We start from the raw sequence: 15,016 nt of genomic DNA, 5'->3' as shown, positions 1-15,016 counted from the left end.
GAGATGCGTGTACGATTCTATCTGACGATTAGGGATGAAATTAATGAAAATTTTGATCTGACTGAGTTGTTTCATCGTTGTTATAGTTTCTTGATAAGGTTTTCAATCCTTTCTTGAAAGTAAGTACAAAGTTCACGGCCGTTTATCAACTCCTGGAAGAAGTAAATTCCAAATTCCAATTAATGAGCCCTGAAAGATGAAAAGATGAAAAAAACATCCTCTTGAACACAAAGGATGGTTAATGTAAACAGGATTACATATATATGCATATCCTCGTTGAAGGTTTTATGGATGCTTAGGTTGGAGAGGGAGGGGGGCGGGAGGACTGGCTCTGTTCGATGCCTATCAGCGGCGGCGTAAGGGCCGTTATTTTGCGCCCTCACCCTTATTGTTATCCGAAACCAGCTGAACCACCGTCCGGGCCAAGTCGCTTTCGCGGCATCTCCCTTTTTCCCGGAACGTCTTCTCCTCGCTCTTTTCTTTTATACGCTGTGACATTTCTTCTTCTTCTTCCAAAAAAATCGTCATCCTTAAAAATCCTCGACCGCGTAGGAGTTTCGATTCAACTAAGTAAATCGCGAACTAGGGAGGCTCGACAACAACCCAAAGTCCATGCAGGGACAGAGGATAGTCTTGGGAAAAATGCGCTCTCAAATCTCTCCGCACTTTAAAAAAAACTATCCTATCCTAGAACTAACTCGGAACCTTCGCGGGAGACATTGGTGACTAATAAACGCTGAACCACAGAGCGCATTCCCCAACCGCTCACTCGCTTTTCAATCTGCAAATTAATAAAAAAGGAACTACATTCTCCAGATCTAGTATCCGTCCGTCTTTAGAAGGAAATGGGACACTCTCCATGATGGTATGCGATAGCTTTATAGGACCACCACCTCTGGAATGAATGACGGAATTTAGTGTATAGTATACACTCTGTTTAGGTTGGGGTATCTGACAGGGGTGCAGCTCGACATGATGAGTCCAAATATTTTTGGTGCTTATAGCGTTAATTTGTCAAATGAAAACCGACCCCGTTTCAGACTATGCATGCATGCATGGGCCTTTGTGAAAAGCGTTTTTAGGTTTAGGTGCTATTTTGATAATCAAAATGAGCATTTTAAGATAAATAATTTAGAACAGCTTTTTTTACTTCGACAGCTTTATAATAACAACAACAATCGTTGCTTTAGTCTTATATGGTCACGTGGTTCTATGGTTTCGTTACTCGGTTTAATTTTGGCAATTTGGTCTACATCGAAGTATGTCGTAATCTCTTCAAATAAGAGAAGTGTTTTGTCAAAAAGGATTACTAAAAATAAAGCAGTAACTTTTGACTGCTGGCGAAGCGGCACAAATGACTATTGCTCACTCCTCAATATAGACGAGCGAGTTGCGTTTACGTACAACCGAGCTTTCCATACCGCGCTTAATTTCTGTCGGATTAGTCATTGCGTCTTCTTACGCAACCTTTGGAATTGAGTCACTACTTGAAAAGTTATCGAAGTACACGACGCCGCAAAATAAGAGAACACACACACAAAAAAAACTAAACCCTCTTAAACAGTATAAATGGTGAATGCAATGAGGAAAACCATGTCCTACGGCTTAGTTGAGGGGAAGATACGAACCACTTCACGCCAGAAGATGCGCGTGAACTAACCTAACCTTTCTTGGCCACGATGTTAATTTCAAATTTAAAGCGTCTTAAGGCTTAGCCGCCTGAATTCATTCGAAGTGGTTCATACCGTTTTTTTCTTCTCTTCATCCTTCTAAAATACGAGAAACTTCAGCTTGGCCCTGTTTCTGTTTAAACTTTAAATGTATGCAAACAAGCTCGAGAGGTTGGATACGCCACTTGCAAATTCGTTAGGTTTGTAGAGTCGCGTCGATGGGGGTTTTAACTTAAGCAAATGTCCGTTTCACGTTTAGTTTTCATTTCTCTTTTTATTTTATTTTCTGTTTTTGGTGGATAAGCTAGGAAACTTCACTTCAAGGCTGTTTCGCTTTGTAGTTGTTCTTTTTTTATCGCGCTCTCGAAATTGAGAGTGTTGTTCTGTTTTACGAGAAAATAGTTTGCATTTTAAATGGAATATATTCCGTTTATTTATTTATTAAAGTTAGTTTCAAATGTCGCAGACTTTGATTAAAACGTGAAATAATTAACTGCACGTAGGCTTAAATTAATTAAATAACTTATTTTAGAATAAATCAAAGTTAAGTTTTAAGCGTGTTTTGCGAATGAGGTAAATAGACATACCGTAGAGATTTACGGAAATTTTAGCGATACGTTTCTGTGTTTTGTATCTTTGAAGTTTAATTGTATATGCCAATTAACTTTAATTAACACGACCAAAAGTTTGAAGAGTTAATTAAAGTGATGAGATGTTTTAAATCGGCTTGCAGGCATTGAATAATGTACTTTGTTTAATGAACTTCTCTTAATATGTCCTCTGAATTATTTGTACGATTAGACTATTTCGACCATTTTTAAATATTAATTTATTTTGAAATTATAAACGCCGAACCCTAGAGATACTTCCTCGGAAAAAAAATGCCATCATCTTATCTTCTTAAAGAAGTTCTTAAGGATTTAATAAAAAAACCGCGGTGCATGTCGCATTTGGATACAATAGGGGTTCATTGAACGAGAAAATGAAACTCGCGCGCGCCTGTAACATCTTTATGATAAAAAATCCCTAGTTCAACTATTATACAATATTGAGAAAGAAAATAAAAAATATTCAGGGGTGCAAGATTTAGCCTAGTGAACTTTGGTCCACCCTATTCGACGGTCAGATTTTGAAAGGCACGTAATGAGCTTGGGTGAAGCTTGTAAAGTGAAGTGGGAATTGCAATTTCCTTTAAGTATACGGGGCCCCATGATCACGTAAATTTTACTTCTTCATTTTATGAGTTTTAGGGCCTAGGTATTTTTTTTTAAACTTCCTCGGTAAGTTTTTTACAATTTTTTGCATGATGGCGTCAGGGTATGGTTGGTTTCGAAAAACCACCTCTCCAGCTAGTCTGGTCTGCTTGACGCCAATCTCTTTTGATGTGAGTGTTCGCTGTTTGTTCCCGCTTCATAGCAGCGTCACTAAAAGCGTACGTACTAAGCTATTCTAGCTAGCAAACTCCTTCATCCTCATCACATACATCATGTATAACAAATCCCCCGTACAGCTTGCCATTAAAGCCCGAATGTTCCTTTGGCATTCTCCGTCATAGTCTCTAGTGACAAGTTAAATGGAGTGATCAACAAAGTTCATCCTAATCTATGACGTCCGTAAATGCTACGTTATCCTTGTAATTGCAGCAAAGGTTGCGTACGGTGAATGTTCCAACTGGGATCGACCGGCATTCATCCCTATCTCCGACGAAAAACTTCCCAATACGTGATCTATAAACATTGTTTCAATTCAAGACGGTACCGTTATGAAAGGCGTGGAATGGGCATACTGAAATAGGGGATTTTTCGGCAATAACAGGGTTTAAGTACTAGTGCAGTCTTAAGTTGGTCGAGTTTACGAGTATACTCTAGAGTGCAAACCCCGGGATGAAGTAGGGAAAAGTGCCGGGTTAGTCAGGGAAAACTGCACCGTAACCGCGTTTTTTGCACACATTTTACGAGCAGATTTCTTTTACGAGCTTAACCCGCTAGTGTCCTATCTTACAGTCCCCATTCCCTATATTAACCTAAGCTTATATATATACGTATTCGAGTCAGAAGCTCATAACCTAAAGAAATGAATCATAGTGCTCAAACTTCATAACTTCTTATTATACTACTTCTGTTGAAATGTATTTGAATCTTTTTCATTAATTTAATCATTTGCTAGCTCCCAAGTGCTATAATGTTTATTAATTCTGCTATGGCTGCGTAGATGGGAAAAGAAACGCTCTGTCTCATATGATGGATGTCGTTAAACGTGAACAACAGAAGATATCCGTTAATAGTAGGCCTTAATAAATTACTAGGGATAACTATCTGAAATGTTTGTTTAGTAACGCTATGAAACGTTAATAATTTAAGTCCATTTTTCTGCTCTGTCCTAACTTGGGAAGGTCGTTTTCATTATAGGATAGAGCCCAGTGAAAAATCATTGCCCTGTTCTTCATCAGAAGGAAACTCTTGAACCCGAATAGATTTGTCAATGTTGACAAGGACGGGCAGATGCGCTTTTTCGCGCCAATTAACGAATTGACCTTCCTTCTCGTAAGGTCGACATCGGGAGAGAGTGCCCCTAGTCTGATGCTGAGAGCCCCAATTTTGAATAGTAAATTTCCTAGCGCGAGAGTTGCTTAAATTGCGCCTGCAGAAGTTAAAATAATTTTGTAAGAACACCTTACCGAACACCTCCTCATGGCGCATTCATTTAAGAATTTCTGAAATCTTTGAGTTAAAAGTGTCAAGAATGAAGATGAATCAGGAATGCAGGCACTCAATCAAAATAGGTCTATTTTTAAGGCGTAAATATGTGTTTAAGTCAGCGGGAGGTCAATTTGAATGTCTACCCGTCAAGGTTGAGGTCCGTTCGTAACTAACAGTTGACCCACCCCTCTTATAAAAAAAGGCCAAAGTTTGGTAACTGGCCCATAAGACGAAGTAAAATGTAGTCTCTTAAAGTGTGCAGATTAGAACTACTTTCATTTATTATCGTAACGAATCATTACGCCGTCCATAATTTAACCGTATGACTTAACTGACCTTGAGCTTAGTTCCTGTTTAAGAGCGCATCATCTTCCGAGTTGACGTTAGAGTTTTGAGGAATATTTATTGGAAAAATTAGATATAGAGCAGCAGCGGCAGCGGCGTTGTGTGTCATTCCATCACTATTGATGCTGTCCACCGTTGTAAACTTGTAAAGCGTCTACGCATCTGATCGATGCATTTAGAACGGACGGCTCTCCCGAAACACGCTAACTTGGAACTTTAAGTTGGGGTGTTGGTGGTGGAACGGGGAAACTGACTCTCGATCCCCGGCTTGGTTCTCGTATAACTCTCAGGGCCCCCGTGCATGTATTCTAGAGTTTGGAATGCGAAGACCCCTAGCTTGGACCCCCTCTTCCTTCATTGATTAATGTCCACGCGCTATTTCTCATATTATAGAACGCGTGTCCCTTTGAAATAATATTTTAAAATCCCCTCGTCCAGCGTGACGTACTCTCTTAAGTACAAGATGAATTGTTCGATTAATAGATTAGGGTCCGAGAGAGAAGGAACCTCCAAAACCGTAATAATAATAATATTCCGTTAAGGAGGACAATAGTCTACCATAACAACGTTGGTTGGTCTGAACGAAACAATATAACTTGGGCATTGTTTAAGGAGATAAAGGTACCCTGGAATGCCTTGAACTCCGCTGCAAAGTCCGATACGCGGCCATTTTGATCGAATAATAAATGGATCGAAGGTTTGCCGAAATAGTTTAGCCTGGCCCCGATTCCATGCACAATATGTAATTTTTTTCGTTATATAAAGTTTTACTCGCTTATATCGTATAAAATGGTTCGATTGTAAAAGTGTATGTAGTTGTATATATGGTTGTGATATTTTGAAATTGAAAATGTTTCCCAAAATTTATTGATTCGACCTCATCCTACCACCCACCCCCACCTCGTTTATATGTTAAATTAAATTTGCGTAATTATTGGAATTTTGGGACTGAACTTACCTTGTTTTAAAAGAAAAATATGGGAAATTAAATTGCAGGAAGATATACCTAAATATTCTGGGAAATAGAGGGAAAGGACATTTTCCTCCGAAATGTAAATTATATGCGGAATGGTTGAGTACTTGAAGTTGATATTCCACAGAACAGTGAATTTAAAATAGAGCAATAAGACGGATGAGCCATTAGATTTATTTAAAAGTATAATTAACAGAGTTTTTTGAACTGTTCCCCAAGTTGAAAAGGAAGAACCCTGGGTTATCTTTGTTACAGTCAAATGCCATTGCATTTAACTCTATCTAATTTAGTTTAATTTGCTTTATTCGATATAGGTTCAAATGAAAACATTGTATAAATTACTAAACCTCTCCCATAAATTTTTAGGCACCATATTCCCGCCTTTATTACCGCACCATTGTCCCATCTAACGCGTAATCGAACGTTTCTCTTCACGGAAGTGCTATAGTTTAGGCTGTGGCTGCATGCATGTATGTTCGTTCCTCTTTTTTTATTTTTCGTTAATTAAGATTAAATTGGGTGGGCCTCTTTTATTCCTAGAAAAATAGTAATAATTTTACCCTATCAAGTTATAAAAGTACACGAGTGGATTCAGTATGTGCATGAAGCAGATGGTAGAAAATAATTGGGGAAATCGAAAAACACAGGCACCAATGTGCACTGTGTGATACGACAGAAGAGAAGAGTGTATTATTTCTTATCGGTCAGAGATATAAAAGTTAATCCCGTGGGATGGAACGGGGTATGAGAGATTATCTCTCTTAATAAAATTAGATAAGTATTGCCGTTGGTTTGGGTTAGGGTTATAGTCGTTTCCTCCTGTTATGACCTTTTTATTCGATTTCAAATGTGACAACGCCTACGTAATTTCAACCCTCGCGTGGTGGTATTACGTATTTTTTTTTTTTATTTCAAATATTGACCTCTCTTCTACCTGAAGAAGGGTCATTAAATGAAATTTATTTTAAAATATTTCTCGTCGTATTTTTTAAATTTGTAATTAATGTTGAGCTCTTGATAGGATCTAAGGCTAAAATTCTTACAATATTGAGAGTTGCACGTGGACTTTAATTGGTTTATTTTAGCTGTCAGGTGTACTTTGAATTCAACTTAAATTTACACACGCGAGTGGCGCGAATAAATATGAATTAATATATTTTACTCTTTCAAAACACATCATAGTGGCGCCAAACTAAATGATTTTTCTCTTTTACTAATTTATGGGTTGTCAAGAAATTATTCGAAACTAGAAATTTATTAAGCGAGTTTATTCCGTATTCCATATGGTTGATTTAATTATATTCAAAATATTTTTATATCGCAAATTAACTACGCAACGTATTAATTTTGAGTAATCATTTCTGTTATAAATTGACGTTTTTGGCTTTAAAAATATAGAAATTCTTCGGAATTGTCGCTTCAATAACTTTGGAAGATTTTTATTAACACGATTAAATTAGTTTCGCTTAACGACAATTTTTTTTTAGTAATTTAATAATTTGGCTTGAAATATATTTTTTCCCCAAGGTTATTTTAGCCATTAAGTCCGTGTTAGTTGATTATCTCGGCTAGAAATATTCCAATTTATTACTTAAAATGTAGTCGTAGGGAAGACCTTTACTTTCGTTATAGAACCTGAATTCTAAGGATCTAATTTATATATAAAGAATTTTTCCAGTACATTGTACACTCACTTTTCTTCTAAAAATTAAAATTCAAACTAACGAAGAAAAAATGAAATAGTTTATGGCGTGCAAGCTGTTTAATAATATGCCTACTAATTAAGACTGTCCAGGGTGAAATTGACGCGTGTGTGAGGACAACTGAGGGAATAGTGTCCTCAAGAGCTTCAAAAGTAGACAAATTTCATCAAAATCTGAGCGTAAACAAGGAAACTCTAATTAGAATTATTTATTTTTAAACACGTGATCAAGTTAAAAACTTACAATAGGGTATATTTTTTTTTTAAATAAATATACCCGCCAAATTACTTGAGCACGTGCTGAACAGTTTTTTTTTTAATTGTTTCTTAAAAAAATCATTTACATAAATTTATATTCATTGATACCCTAAGTACAAATTACCATTTTTTTCTTTAGACTTACTTTTGTTCTAAGATAAAATTGAATTTTTGATTACTTATAATGGATTTTACATCGTAATAGCTAGCACCTCGGGCCTAATTTGGGTACACGAGGATCGGACCACTCGCGGAAATTAGGTAAAAATAAAGTCGAGTGAGTGAGAGAGAGAGAATATAGAAAAGAAAAGAATACGTTAGATTATTAAGAAAAAGCTTCAGGGATTTTTCAAATCGTCTTAATATAATAATAGGTTTTGTAATGGCAAGCTATAATTCGGTATAATGCTTGGCCCCTTAGGCCAATTTTTTTTTTTTTTTATCTTTTAACGAACTTGATATATAAGAAAGGTGAAAACCGTAAGAAGAGATTTGATGTTTTTAATTTTTTTTTTTTTCATTTTTCATTATCTTCTGATACTGAGAAGTCGGAAACCGTGTTTATACGTGACGCTAAAACTTAATAAACCTCTTATACCTTACCCTCTTTCTGTAGGGGGGGGGGGCTTCAAGAAAAACGTGCCTTTTAATACACCCTGATTCTTATTTTGGAGGCGATCCCAAAATCGTCGTGGTAAAAAGATTGAGTTCCTTAAAAAGTTTTAACTTTTTATTATACTTAAACAAGTTGATTAAGTTCGAGATTAGGTGATGTGATCATGACCTCTTGAACCCTAACCCTTTCTTAGCTAAGTTGAGACACTGGATCAATTATCTCAAGGTTAACTTAAATTGATGATTAGATTTCTTCCTAAGAAAAATTACAGAAAAATTCATCTATAAAAAACAGAGTTTATAGTATAATATTTCTTTTGATTAAAACAAAGATGACATCATTGGTAATTCTAAACCTTAATTAAAAATATACAAGATCGTAATCGTTATCCCCCAAACCCCCAAATATTTAATTAACATAAGAGCTAAGAAATCTTAACTATTAGTTCAGTCGAAAGATGATCAATCATTATTATCGTTTGAATTACAATACAATGCGATGATAAAAACATATAATAAGATTACGACGTGAAGACCCCCTTCCCCTCCCCTCCTTGACCTTGAAATTATTTATAAGTTAACGTAATTTAAGCGAGACGAACTATAGAGATAAATATGAAAAAGCATTAGGCATTATCTCGACCAATAACACGACCCCAACCGCCAAAAAAAAAATAAACCAAAAATTACTAAACTGGTTTTTGATCGTATATAAAGGAAAAGAAAAAAAAAATTAAAATTGGGATCAAATTAGCGTAAATTTTCTTTTCTACATTTTGTCATCGTGAGAATCAACCAGGAAATGTCGATGAGCTGTTAAGAAGCATAAATTAAGGTTTTTTTTAACGTAGGTCACACTATATTTATCTTATCTGTCAAAATATTTATTTCAAATGTCGTTTTGAATTTAAGTATTCTTTCGAGTTATCGTCTTTTTAAGTCATTATCATAGGTGACCCTGGAATAATAAAGCGTATTTACCTTTTATTTACACACTCGGTTGTTGGTAAATAAATATGTACACTCGAAACCATTTAAAATCAATTTAAAATATAAAAAAGAAAATATATACATAACACGACAAATGAAGCAACGAAGCGAAACTTTCGTATAAAGGCGTTTAATGTAATTTTAATTGCGTTTTCCAACTATCTATGATCCCCTCTAATGTAGTTAGCTCAGCTGTTTCCCTTAAGCTAGCTTATTTCAACACCCTTTGCACAATATATATATAGTTTCCTGTGTATTACGTTAAAGTACATTTTTTTTGGTGCTAACAAAGAACGACAACGCATAGCACGTCATTTATATAGTTGAACTTCTCAAGCAGTTTCAACTATTTGGGCGTTTTATTTACTTATTTTTTTTTTATACAGGTACCGTATTAGCATTATTATCATCATTAGTTGAACACATTTGATATACTATCAAAAGTAAAACCTTTTTTTATACTTGACTTTTTTTCCCTACTTTATAAAATACTGTACAAACACACGCCAAATAATTCAGCTCCAATTTTATTGTTACTTTTTGAAATGAGATTTTGATGGCTTTGCGGTTTAGGTGCGTCGCGGTTTCTTACTCAATTTTGTACGGGAAACTCTTAGCCTTTTTTGTATACTAAATCTTGTATGAATTTCGTTGGGAAAATGCCACTCGCACGGTGTCTATCTATACGGAGACATTTTCTCTCTGTGTGTGTCGCTGAATAAATAGTTGTGCAAATGGTGTAGAGATGGCGAAATATCATCAACTTTTTATATAGATTGTATTAGAATTAAAAGAGAGATAGGTATTTTTATTGGGTATTTGAAAGGTATAGGACAGTGACTTCAAGTTAAATTTCGAATACTAAGGTATATGCTCCCTGTATCTACCTTTATTGGCTTCTAAACTAGAAGCTATCTCTTTAACTTTTGACTTTGTTTTTAGTTTTTATTCTTAAGCCTGAAACAAAATCAAATGATGCTATTGATCGTTTATCGAGGGGATAGATACTCTTGAATTCTATGATGAACTGTTAAAGGACAGTGTAGTATTAGAAGATCCAAAGTATCTGTACCCTCGAGTTGAACTATTTGTTTTTCTTTATTTTTTTGTTTTCTTTAACATGATTGGTTCGTTGTTGGATTTTGGTTTACCGCGAAGAAAGCCAAGCTCTAATTTGCCGCGGGGAGCAAGGATGGCATTTCGGAAATAGATTTTTTTTTTTTCATCCTGGCGTTTCGCTGTCTTGTAGTTTTTTGTCGGAACAAGATACTTTGGCGGACAGCGGGGTTTGTTTTAGAGGTTTTTCTGATCAAAAAAATCCTCCCGGGGAAGTGTGTTATTGATAAACTCCCAGGAACAAAAACTTGGGTTCGATTCTGTCAAAAAAATCCGTCTTATGTCCTTTCCGAACCCGGGAGTGTAATTTCTCTTCGCTTCAAGTATAGGCGTCCAAGCTATAAGCCGAAGTAGAAAATCCCGCCACAAACTGGCGCCACTAGCTACAACGTCACGTGTTGCGTTTTAACCAATCGAACCGCGGACTAGTCCATTTATGAAACTTGAAGGATTTTTCGTATAGTCGTAATAAGGGATATCCCGTAAATTTTAAGGTTTAAACGCCAGATTTTGATATTAAATTTTGCGTTATAATAATTAGCATTGAACGATATGTATTTTTCGATAAAACGCCATGTTTTTAAGATGTTTATACGCAAAAGTATACCGCGGTAATCGCTCCAATCTGACAGCTGACTCCCCTACAACTTTGTGATGTGAGCTAGTCCAACGGGGGAATGAATATCTCGTACCCCTAACCCTCCATACAGATTGCTCGCTCGCGCTCCAGAGTCGAAACAGTGTTGTAATTTGGGCTGAACACAAGCAGTAACGTAACGGTAGTGTTAGGAGAGATTCAGAGATGAGTGGTCAGAACTAGATCTTTGTTCCGCACTCTGGCAAAAAGTCTATAAGTCTTTTAGGAGTTGGTTGTTTTTGCGCAATATTAATTAAACCTTTGAGGATGTACTTGGCTTGATAATCCTTAACGGAAATTCCTATTCCTACATCCGCTTCCATTCCTTCGGAGTTCGATACGAAATTCCGGGTCAAAGTTTAAAGATATATAATTACTTTTAACTAGTTGAGAGAAAGGCCGTTTGTTGGTCAGAAATATCCGCATTACCGCTCGCCTCCTGGACAATGCTTAGGTATTTAACCAATAAATTACGGACTCAATCGCTAAACGAAAACGAAGTTGAGAAAAAGGTAATTTCTTCATTTTTGTTCAATTTTATTATTGGTGTTTTTTCAACGGTGGGGCATATTTCTACTCCCGTTATCTCTACTCCGTGGTTTAAGTTTATCGAGCGAAGCTAACCCTAACGCTGTCACTACTATCATGGCCGCGCTCGAACCGACTCGCTCTCCGGAAAATTTATAATTTTTTGAGGAATTGCCAAGAATTTGCCGTATTTTCTTAAGCCGCCGTGATAATTTCACTTTCGAATTCCCCGAGAATTCCGAAGCAAAGGCTGAAAAACGCTAGGTTTAAAGCGATTTTCTTTTAATTTGTACGCTGGCACTGGCGGCGTTTAGTCTACTTTCGCCGGTAGCCAATCGGGGGCCGAGAATCTCCCTCTCGCGCTCCGTGCAGAGAGAAATCTCCCGCCACTGCCAGTCAGAGCTCGGTGCCTTTAGCGAAAGGAAGTCGGCCCTCGGTTTCCGCTATTTTTCTACGTTTTTGTTAATTTTCGCGGCGAAATAACGCGATTAAGTCGTCTGTCACGGTAAATTATGATTTCCGAAAGAGGATTTTAAAGATTTTGAGCCATTTTCGGTCCGATTTCGTCCCGAAGTAGTCGAAAAATTCCGTCGTATCGCCCGGCTTTCGTTAGGCCTTAGCGCTTTTGTACGAAGCAGTGGCTTACCAGTTACCGAATACCGTCGAAAAAATCGAGTTTTTACCCAAGTTTTTGTTTCTCGTTTCTGTTTTAAATCGCGAAAACTGTTCGTTTTACGCTTTATTTAAATTAAAACAATCAAATATCGTTTCTGGTGCTATGTGGTGCTACACCGAAAACGCCCTAAATCAAAAGGTCAGTTTTTATAATTTCGAATAATTATCTTTAACAATTATCAAGTTCAATTATGTTAATATTAAATTACGAAACGTCAAGTTTTATGTTTTGGGGTGAAATATGCAAATCTTCGCGTGATAATTAGACAGCTGACACAATCGAAAGCTGTAAAGTTAAAGGGATTTAAATGAATTTAATGAAGTGTTGACGAAGTTGATTTTATATGGAAAACATGTTTATGTCGAATATTTTATAGTTTTAAACGTACTTTGCGAGTATGTAAAGCTGTAAAATTATCTTCGTAACAGCCACGTTTTCCAAAATTTATACTACATGTGTATTATAACGTAGAACATGACTTTAATCGCTGTTTTTAAAAACTTATCTTTTTCCCAAACCAGTTTTGAAGGTTTTATATACCAAACTTAATTGAAATTACATCGCGGATCAAAAATTTTGAAGTTTTTTTATGATAGTAAATTCGAAAAAACGATGTTATACCCCTGTTAAATGTGAAATATTTGCTAGGAAACATTTTTAGACGTTTTTAACCGAGTTAAACCCAAGGAAACTTCAATAAAAGGCAAAAATATCCATCGGAAACAGTCAAACACGCTCTTATATCTGTTTCCTTTAGCTAGGGGAAGCTTTTTTCGGGTCTGTTATCTATCTGTATTGGCATTGGTCCGGTCTCTCGTAATCAAATATCCAATTTTTATTCCTGGGTCCTCGCGATGTTAGAAAACACATTTCTTTGGAACCAGAGGCGCTAGGAAAGGAGAGGAAAAATTTTTATATTGTTTATTGATCTTCGTAAGAGCTGCTAAATCGAATTTCACCTCAATTTTTTTTCTTTTGCCCCTCATGATATTAAAAAAATATAAAAACGAAAAAACCAAGGAAATATCACAAACTCGCGCTCACCAAGATATAACCTCTAATAAATTAGGAAAGTCTTCTTAACCGTATACCGACCGGTCTTCGGTTTGGGCGTTTTTAAACCGGTTTTAAAAACATTTTTGACTTTTTAAATAAATCCTATGCCTAGAACATGAAGTTTTTTCTTTTTAAATAATATTTTTACGTTTTTAGTTTCTCGAGTTCTGTTTCTTGGGGGAGCTTAAAAGGGAGCGTATTTCTTCCATCAGTAGGTTTTTTAATTTTAATTAGTTGGCGCATTTTGAGGGATAATTAAGAGTATTTGTACAAGATGTTTATGGTTTATCACGTTGCATTACGAAATGTAGAAAATATTATATTATATTGTGGGAAAAAGGGGTTTTAATGATAATTTTGTTTAATTTATATTCACGATAATCTTAGTGCCCCGAAAATTAAAATTGCCAACTCAGAAATTGCAATTAAAGTGATATTTTTTTCTATGGTTGGCTTTATACGTTGAAGTCCCCATAAATCCTCAAAATCTGTCTTTTTGATAACTGCCCTTTGCTCCGGTTACAGCCATATAAAAGAAACTTGGTATTTTAGGGCAAATTCTATAAATATTCCTTCAATTGTATTTCTAATTAGTAAAATTAGTTAATTTTTCATTTCGCTATCCCTTTGTGAAAGGAAAAATAAAAAAATAGGCAAAGATATTGAGGGAGAAAAACCAGTATTTTTCTAATCGCCACATTTACCTCTATGAGTATATCGTATTTTATCGTTTATTAAGAAAAATTCTTTATAAGAAAAAAAAAACGGTAAAAAATTGAAATACCGTTTTTTTTCTCTCTCCCTCTTATTATTTCTTTTAGCCAATTTTTATCGCCTTGAGCTACGTGGCCTTTAATATTTTTAAACTAATGTTAAAATTCCGAACGCAATTTTATCATTAAAAATGCTACGTGACTCCTTAAATGGGTGAAAGTAGAAAAGTGCTGTTTTTTTTTCTTTGCTTCTTTCATTCCTTTTATAGTCTAATGGCAGTTGGTTTACCTTTTACAAGCGTTAAGGTATATTGGATATTAAACTAGATGCCACGAGTGTATTTTAAATGGGAAAAGCGCTTGTAATATCGCGTACCCGTAAAAGCTTTTGTTTAAAAATTGCATTTAAAAAAAAAAAAAGAAAAGGGCAATTTGTGAATTACTATTTTCCATGTTTTTCTTTCTCTCCCCCCCCCCTCCTTTGCTGTTTATCTTAGATATAAAGTTGCGGTTTTTGCATTTTCAAAGAATCTATAAAATCTCTCTATGAAAAATTTGCATTATTTTCAAATTTTAGCACTTTTTTTTTAAATTTAGTATATTTAATGTTTTACGTCGCCTTTAGTTGCATTTGCGAAGAACATGACGCGTACAGTACGCCAGACTTGCAGACAAAATTACGTATTCCGTATATTTTGAAAATAACGCCCTAATAATTGCTGTTTTGCAAAAATTCTACGGTGTTGTAGACGAAATACGTGCAGCGGGTCTACTTTCCAACACACGCTAGCTCGCGTCATGTCAGAAATATTTTTAATTAAACATGAAAACATTTGTTTTTATTTTTAAAATATAAAAGTTAAATATATATAAAATTTTATGAATTAAAATATGTTCCAGACTTCCGGAATGACTAATTTGTCTATCACGCAAAATATTAACACTCTTAACCGAATTGTAAACCATCAATTCTTACTTAAAACAAATTTTAATTGAGAAATTCCGTATCCAATCTTCCTCTATTTGAGTTTTAAATAA

General features: G+C 35.4%; 1 protein-coding gene across 10 annotated transcripts in view; it reads left to right on the top strand.

Annotated features, from left to right (window-relative positions):
* Positions 1–15,016, top strand: part of Reph (Regulator of eph expression) — a 312,486-nt gene that overhangs the window by 187,630 nt on the left and 109,840 nt on the right. For 2 of the 10 annotated variants that reach the window (XM_089841064.1, XM_089841058.1), the window contains exon 1: positions 11,098–11,517. The exons of 6 other annotated variants lie outside the window; for them this stretch is intronic. In XM_089841064.1, coding sequence (XP_089697190.1) covers positions 11,452–11,517 — 66 coding nt within the window. In that variant the 5' untranslated portion in view covers positions 11,098–11,451. Of the gene's footprint in view, positions 1–11,097; positions 11,518–11,629; positions 12,348–15,016 lie in introns of those variants that run through there. 2 more of the 10 variants (XM_089841128.1, XM_089841071.1) reach the window with 2 other exon arrangements.

The sequence above is a fragment of the Phalangium opilio genome, unplaced genomic scaffold, assembly GCF_054372755.1.
Source record: "Phalangium opilio isolate 3A_F unplaced genomic scaffold, DU_Popi_V2 ptg000003l_1, whole genome shotgun sequence".
Lineage (NCBI taxonomy): Eukaryota > Metazoa > Arthropoda > Arachnida > Opiliones > Phalangiidae > Phalangium > Phalangium opilio.
This window is presented reverse-complemented; position numbering and strand designations above follow the sequence as displayed.